General features: G+C 51.7%; 4 protein-coding genes across 5 annotated transcripts; 2 read left to right on the forward strand and 2 right to left on the reverse strand.

Moving 5' to 3' along the window:
- On the reverse strand, positions 1–870 carry AAFC00_004699 (uncharacterized protein; the record flags this gene model as incomplete). The annotated part of the gene is made up of 1 exon (XM_069344381.1): positions 1–870. The coding sequence occupies one exon, from the start codon at positions 868–870 to the stop codon at positions 1–3; it is 870 nt and encodes a 289-aa protein (XP_069196802.1).
- Positions 871–3460: 2590 nt separating this feature from the next.
- Positions 3461–6615, forward strand: AAFC00_004700 (uncharacterized protein; the record flags this gene model as incomplete). Of its 2 annotated transcripts, none has more annotated exons than XM_069344384.1 (5): positions 3461–3728; positions 3791–4556; positions 4607–5227; positions 5279–5660; positions 5716–6615. In XM_069344384.1, the coding sequence occupies 5 exons, from the start codon at positions 3461–3463 to the stop codon at positions 6613–6615; spliced, it is 2937 nt and encodes a 978-aa protein (XP_069196803.1). The 2 variants fall into 2 exon arrangements, with proteins under 2 accessions (XP_069196803.1, XP_069196804.1); XM_069344383.1 differs by having other exon boundaries at positions 3623–3728.
- Positions 6616–7087: 472 nt separating this feature from the next.
- AAFC00_004701 (uncharacterized protein) lies at positions 7088–10165 on the forward strand (the record flags this gene model as incomplete). Its single annotated transcript, XM_069344385.1, has 1 exon — positions 7088–10165. The coding sequence occupies one exon, from the start codon at positions 7088–7090 to the stop codon at positions 10163–10165; it is 3078 nt and encodes a 1025-aa protein (XP_069196805.1).
- A 655-nt stretch (positions 10166–10820) lies between these two features.
- Positions 10821–12929, reverse strand: AAFC00_004702 (uncharacterized protein; the record flags this gene model as incomplete). Its single annotated transcript, XM_069344386.1, has 1 exon — positions 10821–12929. One exon carries the CDS (start codon positions 12927–12929, stop codon positions 10821–10823), a length of 2109 nt encoding a protein of 702 aa, XP_069196806.1.
- Between the last annotated feature and the right edge of the window lie 3507 nt (positions 12930–16436).

Consider the following 16436-nt stretch of genomic DNA (forward strand, 5'->3'; position numbering starts at 1 on the left):
TTATTTGTTCGCTTCATCGAGGCCAGACAGTACCCGTTGCGTTTCCTTGACGAGCTCTTTTCTCCTTGCCCGAGCATCAGGATCGCCTTCTGTGTCGACGGCATCCAACTTCAACAGGACCTGGGCAAGTATGGTCTCGCTGAGTCGCTTATGCTCGAACTCCTTTTTGGCATGGTCGCTAGGAGGGCTGTTGGTGAATTGTACACACTGAGGTAGCAGCTCTCGAAGGGTGCGCCCAACAGCATCGATCTTTGCCAGAGGCGTAGTAGGTTTTAAGGGTGCAGGCGCTGGCTGTGAGCTTGCTCCGGTGCCACCGGACTTCTTTCCCTTCTTCTTGCGGTTTCTGTTACGAACGCGAGTGCGTTTGCCTTCCTCGTCTCCAATTGCAGTGGCGCCATGCGACTGACCGCCATCCTCAGAATCGCTCGAACTCTGTGAATCTGTGCCAGCGTCGCCCACGACACACATGATTTCGGCGCCATCCCTAAGGCCTTCTCCTCTACAGGTTCGCGAATCATCTTTGAGATTCTTTCCCTTATAAAGCAGCTTGATTTTCCTCGCATCAGGTGTGCCGGTTTCTCTTGCTGCTTGTAACCTCACGTCCCCGATCTTAAGCTCTCCGCGTGATATCGAATGTGCTGGGAAATGCACTGGCAAACTGACGCGTTTGCACTTCAGCACCAATGCATCTCTGTCTCTAGAAGGCCCTGACTCGACTGGAGAAGGAGAGCGATTCTGCGCACGTTTCAGGTCTTCCGAAGTGATGTAACTGTAATCGTCTTCGCCAACCTGGTTTGCCTCGGGAGCTGGATTGCGTCCGAAGGGTGAGAAGCGACCGGACCACGATCCGAAACGAGATGACCACGACATGAATAGTATCAGACCAAGGATGAGTACCGGCAGCAGCGACGCTATCTCGGTAGACGAGTGCAGACCAAGATAGTCTTGGAGTAGTTGAAAGTACGATCCAGGGATCTCGGTTGCCTCCAATGGTCGACGCAGGGACGTCGGAATCCACGCGTCTTTCAGGTGCTGCAAGTACTCGATAAGCCCGCCCGCAACCGATCGGCTGCTCTCACTCAGTCGAGCGCTGTCAAAGAAGCTCTGTAAAGAGTTCGAAAGTGACGGGGAAGCCACTTTGACGACGTCGGTATAAATGTACGTGTTGTAGACTCGGGTACAGTACCTTATCTTGGCTGAAGGGAAAACTGCCTTTGATTTCGAAGGATCAAGCACAGAAAACAGCAAGGTATCTTTACCTCAGCGCGGCTTAGGTTGTGTAGGCGGCGGTGACGACAGAGAAAAGCACGTGAACACTTCATGCGGATGAGGTGGGCTTGCGAGACCCTTGTGCTTCGGGACTCTAAACATGTCGTGCACATCACAACTGCAGCCTCGAAAAGCTTGCCAAGTTGCCGTCCATGGGTCAGCCCTACCATCGGCTTCCACTGAACAATTTGTGTTCTTTAGGCGGGAATAGAAGACGGCTCTTCTTCTTGGCTCTTCCTGTGCCGAGTCGGGACTCTGTACAAGTAAAGTATGGTCAAGCTTTCGCAGGGGCAGGCATGCGATGCGAAACCGACCGAAAGCACTCCACGTGTGGGTCGCATAAAATGATCAGAGATCAAAAGGCATTTTAGTCGTCCATACCTTAGTGACCAGGGGGCAGCCTTATTGTGCACCAAACAATTCTCCATGCATTAGTCCGTTTCGTCCATACTTGTGTCTCAACCAACGTAAATCATCACGACTCTCATGTATAGAACTGCGTTCACGTAAGACCACAGTAGAAATGACAGCATTTATGGCCCCGCCTCTTGCATACGGTACGTTGGAAGAGGTCTTGAGCGCGGTGGCCTGATCCCCCTATTACCAAGAAATGACCAAGGAACCACACAGGCAGCCAAGAAAACCACTGACAGGTCGAAGGACCTGGGAGCTTTGTCGGTTGGCTTAGGGGAAGTAGCACTGATATCAGCATAGACACCCAACAAGTCATGCGTTAGCTAAAATTATGCAAGATCGCCACAGCGAATCTCGCCTCCGAACATATGGATCATATGCATTTCACTTGCTTGTGCGAGGAAATTATTGCCTACCTTAGGTGTCACTGTGACATGAATGCTTGTCATCTGTACAATAATACAACCACAATAAGTTTTACTGCATCGCATCGACCACCCCGTTACTATAACATCGGGTAATCCAAGCGCGACATTAGAATGGCCACAAAATCGGCGTCTCGGTTGCAATATCATGATAGAATCATCTGGCTTGACTATTCGCCCTTCTCTCTTTCCTCGACACCTACGGTTTCCGGCTGCGAATACCATAAGCGGCATCTCAGCAGTGGCATTCGTATAACCCTCGCAAGAGGTACCCTACCGAGCCTGCGCTGTACATAATATTTTGTGACGTTGCCGATTGCTGACAGTAGGGAGTGGTTAGTTAGGGCTCGCCAAGGGATGATCATCTCTCGGCATTCGCCCTGTACTTCAAGTAGAAGCGCGCAACGGCAAAAATGAGATGGTAATGCATCTCGGGGGGTCGGCCTTTGATTAATCCCGTGCAGACAAGCTTCGCAAACTATCGATAGTCTGCGCCCTGTCGCAACTAAATACGGACTTCTCTTCCCCACTCGAGTCATCTATTGTAGTACAGTGGGGCACAACACGACGTCAAGTGCAGTGCCAGGTCTGCCGGAATTTTGACCAGGAAATTGATCATGTAGGTGTAAACATTGTTGGTTTGCGAGTGTGTCTGGCTGTATCGGAGGGACTCTCGGTGTCCCACAACTCGGATATAGCACATAATCAAGTAGCATTCTTCTCGCCATTCCCTGTACATTAAGCCGTCGAACCAATAGGGCTTCAGGCACACACCATGTCCAAGTGGATCTGTGGGGACTTGGGACTGGTGTGAACGGTTCTTCTCAGGGCACGGAGATTGGCGTTCTGTCAACCATCAATCATCAGACCTGGATTTATTGGGCTCTCGCTCGAAGAAAAATGGATCATGGCCCCGCCGTACTTAATAAGGAGTCAAATTGCAAAAAAGTCGTTGCTTTCCTCGCTTCAACGTTTCGCGAGCGTGGCAAGGTCTTGTCATGCAGTAGGTTCGATTGTAACTTCTTAGTTCGCCGCTCACATCTTGCTTACGGCGCCTACGTACGAGCCCTTGAGCAGCCTTACCTCGACTAGGTAGTGTGGAGATTTCGCACTTCGCACCGGCCTCGGACGACATTCCCCTCTTATCACCGAGCGATTCCGCTTCCTTGACCTACCTTATTGTACTTTATTGCACTGCACTGTGCTTTGCAGTGGTTACGTATCTGCTAATCCTTTCTACAAAGTTAAGGTGGGTATACTTCAACTAGGCGTCCACTGACTCGGGAGAGGAGTACCTGACTCTTCTGCGATTCCAATCTGCAACTCTGACTCCTTCTTTCCTCTTTACCAACATGTCAGAGATGGACGAGCAGACCCCGGATGTATACGATGACAACAGCGAAGACCAAGCTGAGAATGTAGACAATGATGTCAAGCGTGAGACGTTCTCTCACGCGTCACCTGCGCCTGGGGCCAATTCGACCGGGCAGTCACAGTTCAAACCACATCTTCCTATGCAAAAAAGACGGCGGGTGACTCGGGCCTGTGATGAATGTCGACGGAAGAAAATCAAGTGTGACGGGAAACAACCCTGCACGCATTGTACAGTATACAGCTATGGTTCGTCGATCTTCCGCCGATTGATGTGTGCGAATGGCAGCGCTGACTGATCTATCCAATAGATTGTACTTACGATCAACCCTCCAACAGAAGGCGCAATCCCGCGCCTCAGTACATCGAAGGTCTCGAGCACAGAGTACATCGTGCTGAGACCCTTCTGCATATGCTTATGCCCGACTTAAATCTGAACGATCCTAGCATAGATGTTGCTGTCGCGCAAGGCTACATCCCTGGATTGAGTGGGAAGTCTTCTACTGAAGATATGCCTGACCGAGTCCAGGCCCCAGCCCAGGCCGATGCCGTGACCGACCCCAAGGACACTAGACTTGAATCCATGGTGCGCGCAATCGGACAATTGGAACTGGATGAACAGGGTAATTGGGATTACCATGGTCACTCTTCAGGTCTCAGTTTTATCAGAAGGATGCGCGAGCAGCTGGGCGATGTCATGGGCCCGGATACCAGGGCGACCCCATTTGCGAAATCGAGACCAATGTCGCAAGTGTTTGAGTCCCCGCGATCATTGACCGCCGAGTCGCCATCAATGGAGTCAATCATTAGCGGAACTGAGTTGCCACCGGACGATATTGCACGCGATCTCTGCAACACCGCTGTAAACGACGCGTCGGTCCTCTTGAGGGCTGTACATATCCCAACTTTCTGGCAGTCCTTCGATCGCCTTTATCGTTTGCCTTTCGAAAATTACTCAAATGAAGATCACAAATTTCTTCCTCTATTGTATAGTATCATGGCCGTTGGTTGTTTGTACGGTAAGGATGAGCAGAGTGCCATCAATCAAGCCGGCTACGAAAGTGCCATCGACCAAGGGTAAGGATACATCATGAGCTTCGATAATTAAAAAAGCTAATCATGCGCAGGTTCAAATATTTCAAGGCTGCGAGGCAACTCCTGGATATAGCAGACTGCAGGGACTTGATCTCCATTCAGGCCGTTATTTACATGATATTGTTTCTCCAATCCTCGGCCAAATTATCGCAATGCTATGCCTACGTAGGCGTGGCATTGAGATCAGCCCTACGTATGGGTCTCCATCGTTCACATCGGTCCTTCTGCCGCAACTTCAATCCTATCGAGGCAGAGGTGCGCAAGCGAGTCTTTTGGACCATTCGTAAGATGGATATCTATATAGGTGCAATGCTCGGACTTCCCCAGACCTTGAGCGATGAGGATATCGATCAAGATCTTCCTGTTGAGGTGGATGACGAATACATCACAGAGAGCGGGATCCTGCCCATGCCTGAGGGCACAACGGCATTGACGACAGCATTCAATGCACATCTCCGACTGGTCCAGATTCTCTCTAAGATAGTGCGAAACGTTTATCCCATCCGCGCCAAAGATGCACAGAACAGCCAGGACAAATCATATACCGTACCGTTCTCGGTCATACGAGATCTGGAGAATGACCTTGAGAATTGGAAGGAAAATCTACCATCAGGCCTTGATCCTTGTACAGACAAGAATCCCAAATTGACCAGGTTGGACATATTCAACTATCTAGAATTGACGGCATGCTGACAGGATCACAGGGCGCAACAATTGTTGCGTATTGCTTATGCGCATTCGCAGGCAATGCTATATCGCCCTTTCTTGCATTTCGTTGCAACAGACAAGAGGAACCGCGACATCGACCAGCGAGCATACACCTGCGCAGCGTCCTACGTCAACCTCTCTCGCAACATCATACACCTTTGCGCGCAAATGAAGCAGAGTGGCTTGCTAAACGGCGCACATTGGTTTATCATGTACACTACGTTCTTTTCTGTCATGTCATTAATATATTTTGCGGCGGAGAACCCGGATAATCCAACCACAGTAGCTGTCATGAAGGACGCCATGCAGGGCAAGGAGGTCTTGGCGTCACTAGCGAGACGCAGCATGGCTGCTGACAGGTGCACTGTGACGCTCGAGGTATGTTCGCAAGTGAGAATCGAGGCCATGGACGTTTGACTCATCACAAGGACAGGGTGTCTTCATTGGCTTGCCGGACTGGCTACGGGAAGGTCGTCCGAATCCGACCGTGTCCAAAAAGCGACGACAAGGGAGCCCGCATACTGCTCAGCCTGCACGCAGCCATCCAGATCTCTCGGAAATCAGTAGTCGCGAGCCACCGCAGCCAGGCCTTCAACGCCGCGCAAGCACTTTTCCGAACACTTCGACTAACGCCTCTTCCATGCAAACCCCGTCCCACGATCAACAAATGGCCTTTACAGGCCCGACGCAATCTAGTGGATCCAGCAGTGGCCCGTATACACCTACAAGTCCCAACTTTGGCCAGCGCATCATTAGTACGAGCGCATTAGAACTAGACTCACCCAATGGCCTCCTACCATACAACTTTAGTGCGGGCTTGGGTCAAACGAACCTGCCTGACCTGTCAGCTATGATGTTTCCCTCCGCAGAACCTTTCAACTACCCCAATCAACCCCTGACAACTTTCGAAAACAACCAATTCTCGAAGAACCAACACAATTTCAATGCGTTCGGTACTTCTGATCCATCGGTCATGCCGTCTGGACACGTCACAACTTCGGAAAGTGACAACCTCGAGGCTCAGTTCTTCACACTGCCGCCATATATGCTTCCGTTGGCACAGCAACAGCAACATCGACAGCAGCAACAGCAAGCTCAACAGCAGCGACAGCCTGGGTGGGATGTCGGTATGCCACCTCAGGTTGGTGCTATGCGACAATTCACAGGAGCGCCAAACTTGGACGCTGGCATACTTGGTAACAATGACGGTTGGAGTGGGACACAGCAGCAGGGATCGGCGAGAAATACTGGCTTCCCTGGGGTCAACCTGAATGAGATATTCGGGGGTGAAGAATGGAACGGCGTTCTCATGGGTCAAAGTTTCCGACAATAGAGACGAGTATCGAGGCATGTACCAGAGCGACACGATACCCAGGTCAGGATGCATCACAGGAGTTTTTGGGAAATTGATTATGTCGCGGCGCTTCGAGTAAGCATCTTATTGCTCGTGATGGGAGGTGGTGATCCACAGCTAGAAGTCAAGTGAATGTCAGAACCTCCTCGTACTAATACCCAGCGTTGTCAATCTAATCACTCCATCCATTTACTGTCGATTGTGAGCGCTACTGTTGGTGCACAGTACCAAGCAATATTGTATTGGTATATTAGACATGATCTGCTTCGCTTGGGGCAGTGTGCAGTATAAGTAAAGCAAGGTAGCGTTAACGGTTCATGGCGACTGCGGGGTGAAGATCCAACGTCACTCAACCAACAGATGCTCTATACTCGTGCAATCACTCAACTACTATCTCACTCACCCATACCCTACTGTAGTTGATGGTAGCCCTCGACTCTCTATCCGCTCGATGGCTAAATACTCGAGGAACCCTATAGCCTTCACTCCACCGTCGGTGACGATACTCTCGATTCTAACTTATGTCGCGCTCTTCACTGCCCTCATCGTGACCCACCACGTCGTTCCTTCCGCGCCCAGCAACCCGACCCCCCAGCAATGGCCTGGTGTCAATATAACGCAAGCCTGGCATGATCTCGAGCACCTCAGCAAGAATCACCACCCATTCGTCTCCAAAAGCAACCAAGATCTCAGGGTTTGGCTTATCGGTAGAATACACGGCATACTAGATACCAATGGCGCCGACTGGCAGATCGTCTCCGGACACGGCGATGCTCGCGCCACTAAACAACAATCAGTCACTTTGTTCGACGACAGAGCCAGCAACGTGACCTATCCTTACTCTCACGAATGGATTACCTACTTCGAGTCAGAAAATGTCATGGTATACATCCCGGGCTCCGAGGATCATCCAATGGACACGTGGGAGGACGGCGACGACACTGGGAAGGGGGGAGTGTTGGTCAACGCGCATTACGATAGCGTGTCTACAGGATATGGCACCACCGACGATGGCGTCGGTGTGGTCACTGTGTTGCAGTTGGTCTCGCATTTTACTACAAAAGGCAACCGGCCCAAGAGGGGTATCGTAGCCTTGCTGAACAACGGCGAGGAGGACGGCCTTCATGGAGCCAAGGTCTTCACCCAACATCCTTTGTCGGCATTTCCTTCCACTTTCTTGAATCTAGAGGGTGCTGGTGCAGGCGGCAGGGCGACGCTCTTCAGGAGTACTGATGCCGAGGTCACCAGATACTACGCTAGAAGCAGCCATCCTTTCGGCAGTGTTGTCAGCGGCGACGGCTTCAAGAGAGGCCTTGTAAGAAGCGGCACTGATTACACCGTCTTCACCGAGGATCTAGATATGCGCGGTCTTGACGTAGCTTTCATGGAACCCAGGGCGAGATATCATACCGAACAGGATGATGCGCGAGACACTAGTTTGGCGAGTCTGTGGCATATGCTGTCCGCTTCATTGGCGACTATGGATGGGCTTTCGAACGACGCCGATTCGTCTTTCGGAGGTAAAGGCAGCGACGGCGTATGGTTTGACATCCTAGGCCAAGCATTTGCTGTTCTCCGCCTGCACACGCTGTTTGCACTCTCGGTCACCTTGCTCGTCGCTGGCCCAATTTTTCTCATCGCCGTTGAAGTAGGTCTCAGGAAATCTGACAAGTGGTACCCATTTTCTCGCAAACAATATCTGCGCTCCTCCGACGACGATGAGCCGGTGCATTTATATGGCTGGAGGGGCTTCTTCAGATTCCCTCTGGCGTTCATCGTAGCCACTGCGATTGTCATTGCCCTTGCCTATCTCTTTACGAAACAAAACCCCTACATTGTGCAATCCAGTCCTTACGCCGTCTGGTCTTGCATGCTTGCTGGCTGGCTGAGCATGGCCTGGTTCTTCACACGTCTTGGAGACTCTGTCCGTCCGTCAGCCCTGTCCCGACTGTACACTCTTTTGTGGCTGTATATCTTATCCTGGGCTGCTCTTGTTCTTGTCACTGTAGGTGAAAACCAGTTGCATCTTGGAGGTGGGTATTTTATGGTGATCTACAATACTGCGATCCTTGCTGCACTGCTGGTGTCCTATGTTGAGCTCTTTGCGCTCCCCAAGAAGAGCGTATATGCCGAGCACGCCGCTTTCGGCCCAGAACCGTACAACACTTCTCCTAGAACCGCTAGTTTCCAGTCTGCAGGTGTCCTGCCAGCGGATGAACCACCTCGCGGTAGAGAATTGCACACACCCAACGCGAACGAGAACGACGATGCCACTGAGACAACGTCTCTTCTGAACAGCCGTCAAACCTTTACAAGGTATGGACGTGAGCGCCGACGCTCCGAGCAGACAGACTTGGACGCGATTTCGCATCAAGATCCTTTGCTGGTTCAGGCATATGGAGGCGAGCAAGCCTGGTCCAGCAGCCTCCCGCGTTGGACCTGGTTCTTGCAGATGCTACTGCTGGTACCAATCAATGTCATATTGGTCGGACAAATTGGCCTTTTGGCTACCAGCGCATTGCAATACACCCCAGCAGACGGCAACGAGCCACTGACCATCTACCTGCTGTTTGCGGTTCTGTCCACGGTCATCCTTTTGCCACTCACGCCGTTTATGCATCGCATGACCTACCACATCCCGACGTTTCTGTTCCTCGTCTGCCTCGGCACTCTGTTCTACAACGCTTTCGCCTTCCCGTTCTCTCGTAACAACAGGTTGAAGGTGTTTTTCTTTTCGCAGATCGATCTCGATTCAGGAAACTACAGCACAGCGTTGACAGGCTTGCAGCCGTACACGTCGGACATTGTTGCCCAACTCCCAAGCGCCAATGGGGAAGCAGTGCAATGCGGCCACGTGGGTTGGGCAACAGCAAAGCCAGGCCTGGAGAGCTGCGAATGGCAAGGATTGGCTCCCAACGTCGTTCCTCATCACTACCTGTCCGGTCCCGATGCGCCGTACCCAAACAAGACTCTGAGTTGGACAGACGGACTCCGAAAGCGCCAGCCTACCAAACCCGACTACTCGCAATGGCTGCGACTCAACGTGACCAAGGCTAGCAGCCCCAGCCTCAGCAACGCGTCCAGCGAGTACGTATTCGACATCCAAGGCCTCAACACACGCTCGTGCCGTCTCTTCCTCGACACACCAATCAGCAGCGTGACGGTCGAAGGGCCCGGAGTGTCCTCCAACAACCAACGCACCAACCCCTTCGTACCACTGAAAGACAGCGCCGCCGCGACGGACATGACACAGATCAAGCTCTGGAGTCGCACATGGGACGCCGTGTGGCGCGTCCGAGTCACCTTGCCCCCTGCCTCCGTCATCCATTCTCCACTCGCTAAAGAGTCCTCCTCCTCCTCTGATGTCACGGGAAAAGTCCTCTGTATCTGGGCGGACGTCAACCAGCCGGGCACGATCCCCGCGTTCGATGAGGTCCTGCACTACATGCCTGTTTGGAGCGTCGTGACCAAAGGCACGGATGGGCTTTTGGAGGGGTACAAGACTTTCAAGCTCAAGAGAAAAGCGTAGTTGACGGGAACTTGTCTTTTGTCTCTTCCCCGGCAGGTAGGTAAAAAGGAACTGGAAGGGAAGGGAAGGGAAGGGGAAGGATCATAGAGAACGGAGGGACGAGGACAGGGCAGGGTAAGGCGGGCTGATGCCACGGGATTGTCGGAGAAATGACGATCTAGAGTGAGGAGTCCTCGTCATGTTCACGAAGGGTTTATTATTATGAGTCTCGGTTCGAATACGATAAAGATAAAACAGAAAACCCTTATCGTGCTTATTCTTATTTGAAGCTCGGTCTGGTCTTTCGCAGATATGCTTGTTTTGTGTACTACCTATTTCGGAAGAAGAAGAGTGCCAACAGTGTCTGGAGAAGAAACGTCAAAATTAAACGAAGACACCGGCAGGCAGGCTAGTGCTATACCAATACACACGGTCGCGATATGCAGAGATTCACCGAGGAAGCAAAATAAGTAAACATGCAGAAAAAGGGGCGGATCTGACGGATTCTACTTGGCAAAAGGTGAGTGGTATTGTGTCATTCCAATAAAGCATTGCCTATCGTTCATAATTCTGTAGTCTTCTCTGTCTCTCTCTTCTACTCGTCATCACTAGAGCACATAATGCAGCTTCATCGTGATCATCATCATCATCATCATCATCATCATCTCAAGCCATCTCAACAAGCAGTAGCCGACCGTCCATGCATGGTAGGTCTGGTCGAAGACCCAGTCCTGCCGCCCACGCCGCCGGTATACCCGCTGGCCATGGGCACGTCATAAGCGTATTTTTGGTGCGAGCGCTCTCGCTGGTCGGCCGGTCTGTCTCGCTCTCTGCCTCGCTCGCGTTCTCGTTCTCGGTCGCGGGTTCTTTCGCGGTCGAGACCGCCGGCAGAGGGATGGTCGGGTTTGGAGCGGGGCAGGTCGGCGTACACGGGTTGGGATTTGACGGATTCTCTGCGCGTCAATGAGGGACGTATGGGTGAGGTTCGACTGTAGGATGTTGGAGACTCGGTTGGTGTGGTGGCGTAGTATGTGTGGACGGGGCGCAAGGGAGGTGGTTGGGTCGCGGATGAGTGACGTGGAGGATTGATGGGTCTTGTTGTAGGACCGGGCGATGGAGAGTCTGCAGGTCGTCGTTCACGGGTGTGTAAGTCGCGATCGAGAGGCTCACGAGGCGCCGTTCTGCGAGGAGGATTGTAGTCGCTGTTGTCGGGACTGGCTGTATAGCGATACTGTTTCACGGTATAGGGGGTGGACGGAGCAGGTTCTTCGGGAGAGGGGATCGGCGTAGGGAGACCGCTGCTGTTGAACTCGGTCTGGCGCAAAGTCGAACTTCTGTGTGGACCCGCGGCGTCTTTCCGCTTAGAGCTGACTGCAGGCATGGTTTCCGAGCGATGCATTTGTGGTGGCAGCGGCGGAGCATGGTCGAGGCTGCTGCCCAGTGTTGCTGCGCGCAGAGTCGGCTTGAATCCCGCAGGCGAAGAAGTAGACTTCTCCAAGCCCGGAGGTCTTCGAAGCTCCCGGAGATCCTGGGGCTCGCGTTCGACTGGGAAGTGCAAGCCCTCTGCAACGCTGTGCATGCGTTCTCGCTCGCGATCACGCCTGGATGAGGGTGGAGGCGAATGCTGGCGACTGTCGGTCTTGGGTCGAACCGAGGTGCGACGGACTAGTGGTGGTTGAACATCTCTTGGCCTTTCAATGGTGTATGCATCTCCCATGGATGCGGTCCGCGGGGCAGAAGGACGAGCATCGCCTCTGGTCCTCCCGTTCATGTACGCCTTCGCTTCGTCAATGGCGTATTGCTCCTTCGTCTTTCGTGACTGCCCTTCATATCGCTTTTGGTCCTTGTCTCTCTGCAGTTTCTCTTCACGCTCCCAATCTCGCGGTCTTTCCCTGTCGACATCCCTTTCTCTCTCCCGCACCCGCACTCGTTCCTTCTCTCTTTCTCTTTCCTTTAGTTCTCTTTCCCTTTCTCTGTCTCTCGCTTCTCTCTCTCGCAACTCTCTCTCCCGCAAATCCCTATCCCTTTCTCTCTCCTTCTCTCTTACTCTTTCTTCATCGCGTCGTCGCCCCCTCTCAGGATTTGAGTAGTGGCGGACATCATCGGATTCCGACTCGTCGTGGACGTTTACCGTCTTGTAGCCCCTTTCCCTCCTGACCTCCTTGTCCCGAGCTCTGTGTCGTTCGCTGTGCATTGCCTTTTCCCGCTCCTTCTCCTTTGCCCTGACCTCTTGCTGAGAACGCTCATAGCCTCGAGTACGACTATCTTTTCTCTCTCGGTCTCGGGGAACGCTCCTCTTGGCCGCTTTATCGTAGTCTTCGCGTTTCTTGAAGGTGCGATTGTCAGGGAAATATTCGTGATCGGCCTCATAACTCCGGCTGGGTTTCCGGTCTTCGTAGATTGGTTCGGCAGGCTTCGAGTATGAAGCCGGTGCTGCACCGTAGGCAGGGCGGCCTGGGACCGGGCTAGGAGCATCGCGGGTAGCTGGTTTCGTTGTTGCACTAGGGGCTGCTGCTGCTTTCTTCTCCATGACGTCCCTGCGCAGCGCGGCCAGCTTGACTTGAGCATCATAACGCGTACGTCGGTCTTGGTCACTGAGGATCTCGTATGCTTGTTGTATCCGGTGGAAATCATCGGCAGCTTTCGCCTTGAGGGCCGGATCCGTTACTTTATCGGGATGGCATTTCAGTACAAGCTTTCGATAGATAGACTTGATCTGTGCAGCGGTAGCATCTTTCTCCACACCAAGACCAGCGTATGGATCAGGTGGTAATGGAGATGCCATGATGTTGCTTTTGAAATGTGAGGTTGCTTGATAGTCGTTACGCAGGACCACCTATGACATGAGCAAGAGATCGAAAAGCAAGTCTATGATGTCGTAGAGGCGGTCGTAAATGCTGCTGGAGAAACCACCGTTGACGCTGTACAGAGTCGTGTTTTTGACAATCGTGGTTATCGTAGTAGTAATAATCGTCTCGTGGTCATGAAATTGTGATAGTGGTGGTGGCGGTGGCTGTGGTGATGGCGTCGGCTGCAGGGATAATAAATTTGATGGTGTCGGTTTTTCGTCGTAGTCAAGTATAGTCGTTAAATTGTATTACTGGCCATGAAAAGGCAGAACTTGGTAGATAAGGAAGAGATAAGGAAAAAAAAAGGAAAAGAACAAGTATAGAAGAAAGTGCTAAAGTGGTGGAAGGCACAGGCGGAAGCGGGCCTGAAGAAGAATAAAGGATAAAGGTACCGTCAAGGGCCTTATTGTACGTGAGGAATGGAATTTAAGACAGATGTGATGCGCTGGGAATGGCTGCGCTGTGCTGGCTGGACGTGACGGACGTTGCGGACGTGCTGGCAGATCGCCTAACGTCTGTGGAGTAACTGTGAGTACAGCGAATTTGGTGCTGAATGAAATTGATTGTATTGATTGTCCGCGCGCCTCGACGAAGACAGTGCCTGTACTTGAACCGCTTGTGCTTCCGATTGGACGCCCGTTGCACGTAATGCTGTTGTGCGTTACGACCAACCCCGGGCAGAGAGGATTCAGCAAAGTCACGGGATGACGTTGGCTACGTTGGTTGTGTGTTGATTGATGCCGGACAGGAATCCAGGTAGAAAGCAGATGCAGTGTCGAAGCAAGGCAGATAGATATAAGATGGCTCTTGCGTGTAAACCGGTACAGGGTAAAAGTCAGTGGCCACTCGATTGCATAAATGTGCAGAGCTCGTGTCTTGTTAGAAGGCAGGAAGGAGAAGACGAAGCAGTTTGCTGCTGCAAGGCAAGCAATCCTGGTACTTTACGAAGTATGTATGAGCTGCCGAACGTAACGTGCCGGAAACGGGCGAATGAAGGGCTTCATTCGGAGAGTACAGCCAATGCTAATGTACTTGTATATTGCCTTGCTTGCCTGCTTCCTCCTACTACCTACGTACTTAAACCTCAGCTAACGCACCTACGAGAATCTGCCGCTTCGCCCCACACGTGATGATCCCATCATCCTCTCTTTCGCTTGCTTTAACCGTCGAATCACTACAGGCGGTGAAGCTCAGAGGTGTCCCGGCCCGCCCGTTTAGTCCTCTACGCTACGTGCTACCGTACAAGTACCTTAGTTTGCTCCATTCTCTCTCGCTAGGTTCTCGCTTTGAAGATAAGATATTCTCTACATACCTGTATCATCAATGCCCCGCCCGATTCTGAAACGTCCACCGTAGCACCTTGCTATGAGGCTCACATGAACTCGCCTTCTTGCCCCTCCTTTCTTGTCCCTGTTGCACACTTGTCTACTTGCTCAGATGCATCGACATGCACAACAATCTACTTCCAGTTCGTTCATCACATACACCCTCCTGCAAACTTCCCCGATTGGTCTGCCTAGCTGGACTAACGACTCGAGACCTTGAGCTTATGCAGTCCACTTCTCTGGCGTCGGTGCCATGGCATCGCGACATATGACTTCACACGTGGACATGTCTGGTCGCCTCTGTCGTACCAGAGCATACACATTATCCTTCAGTAGTATGCTTTTGAAACACTAAGCCTGGCATGCCATTTGGTGAGAGATCGTATGACCCTTCCTTGCAAGGCAGTATATAAAAATTAGGTTGTCCCGTAGTATCAAGTTCGAGGTCCTGACTTGATCGAGTCTGATCACCCTCTCACCCCACACATCTCACTGACTGCTCAGCGGTCCAAGCGATACAAAGTCTTGTGACTCGCTTTCGGCTACAGCTTGTGCCACCCAATCTTGTCAGGATCCCGTCACATCATCGGCGCACCAGAGTGTATAGTAGGTACCCGATGCAACAGCTGTTGCATAATGCACCGAGTAACGGAGGAGCATGGCTCTTTGTGTCCCCCTGCAGCATCCCCTCATCGAAGCTCCATCATTGTTAAGTCACTGGTTGGATAGTCTCCAGTGTTCAATTGTCCCAGGCGAGCGATGTGATCAGCGTAGCTAATGACTAGCTGTGCGTAGAGTTGCTTGGTGTACTGAACCTCCTGGCTAGCTAAGAGGTAAGCGGTTGCACTTGTCGATGCAGCATTCCGTTTCGTAATGTGTATGGTTTCTATAAGCCAGTCCCATAGAAGCGCTATTCCTTAGTCCTGCTCCACGCTGGCCGTATTGTCTCATCGTCTTACATACTTGTACATTCTGACATAATGAACGGCTCCGCTTCTGCCTGCTGGACGCGCTGAAGGCAGCGATATCGAGAGATCGATGAGTCCCGATGTGACGCCAGATACCCGCTGCTTTTTTTCCAGCCCGAATGCCTTGCATCACAAGTTCACGTTGCCTTGCCGACACTAAGTGACTCCCGTGGAATCGACAACCTCTTCGAAACTCGACTTGCTGTAAGTGTAGGTTGTGGTATATGCATGGTGTGCATGCTCAGGCAGTTCCTCTGGTTACATATATCATATATCGTGTACCTGATATTGGGAAGACGAAATAGGCCAATCGGCCCCCAAAAAAAGCTATGTTTGGATCCTCCGACGAGTGAACTCCAATACAGATGCTTTCATGTATGTGCAATGGTAAGCTGGACCGTCCCATCATGCACTTGTCAATGGAGATGTAAAGTGCGTGCTTTACCGCTAAGCCATGCAGATCACTACTCGTTCAGTGTCTCACTGCTTGCGGTCATCGCCTGGTGGATTGCCTCAATCGGGGATCCCGCAAGCGATTGATTGCATTTTTGGGCATTTTCATCGCTCATCTATATGCAATATTAACTTGGTGATAGATAGTTTCGCATGTGCTGTGCGCATCGCAAGATTGAGGCATAGATTGGGCTAGATCTCAGGGCTGCTGGGCATCAAGCCGCGATTGGAAGGCTCTCCTAGATTTACGAGATGCATTTGAACGATGGGCTATACCCACAGGACATCATCGTCCACTTGCTGGTTTATATGGTTACCAAGCATTCGGTAAAAAAAGACGGCTTGGTCAGGATTTTCAATGGAGTGTCATAGCACCTTCTATGAGCAATGCAGCAGGATAATTCCAAGGAGAGAGTTGCAATCGGACGTGCCCAAGCCCGACCCTGCTATCAAGTGCGTCATCATCAACGCTTTGGATGTACCCAAGTTGAGTATTACAGGATGGTCCACCACATTTGCAGTGTTACCGTCTACGAGTATGCTGGCAGTTTGAAAGCTACAGAAGTGACCATACATTGAAAATTTGAAACACTGCAACATAACTTTGATTGTACATAGATGAACAAGCTCATGTCGAATAAGCCAGGTGTACACCCACTACTTCGAACACTCTCTAGCCGGCGACTACAGATAGCAG

This window comes from Neodothiora populina (genome assembly GCF_041146345.1).
Source record: "Neodothiora populina strain CPC 39397 chromosome Unknown canker_contig_3, whole genome shotgun sequence".
NCBI lineage: Eukaryota > Fungi > Ascomycota > Dothideomycetes > Dothideales > Dothioraceae > Neodothiora > Neodothiora populina.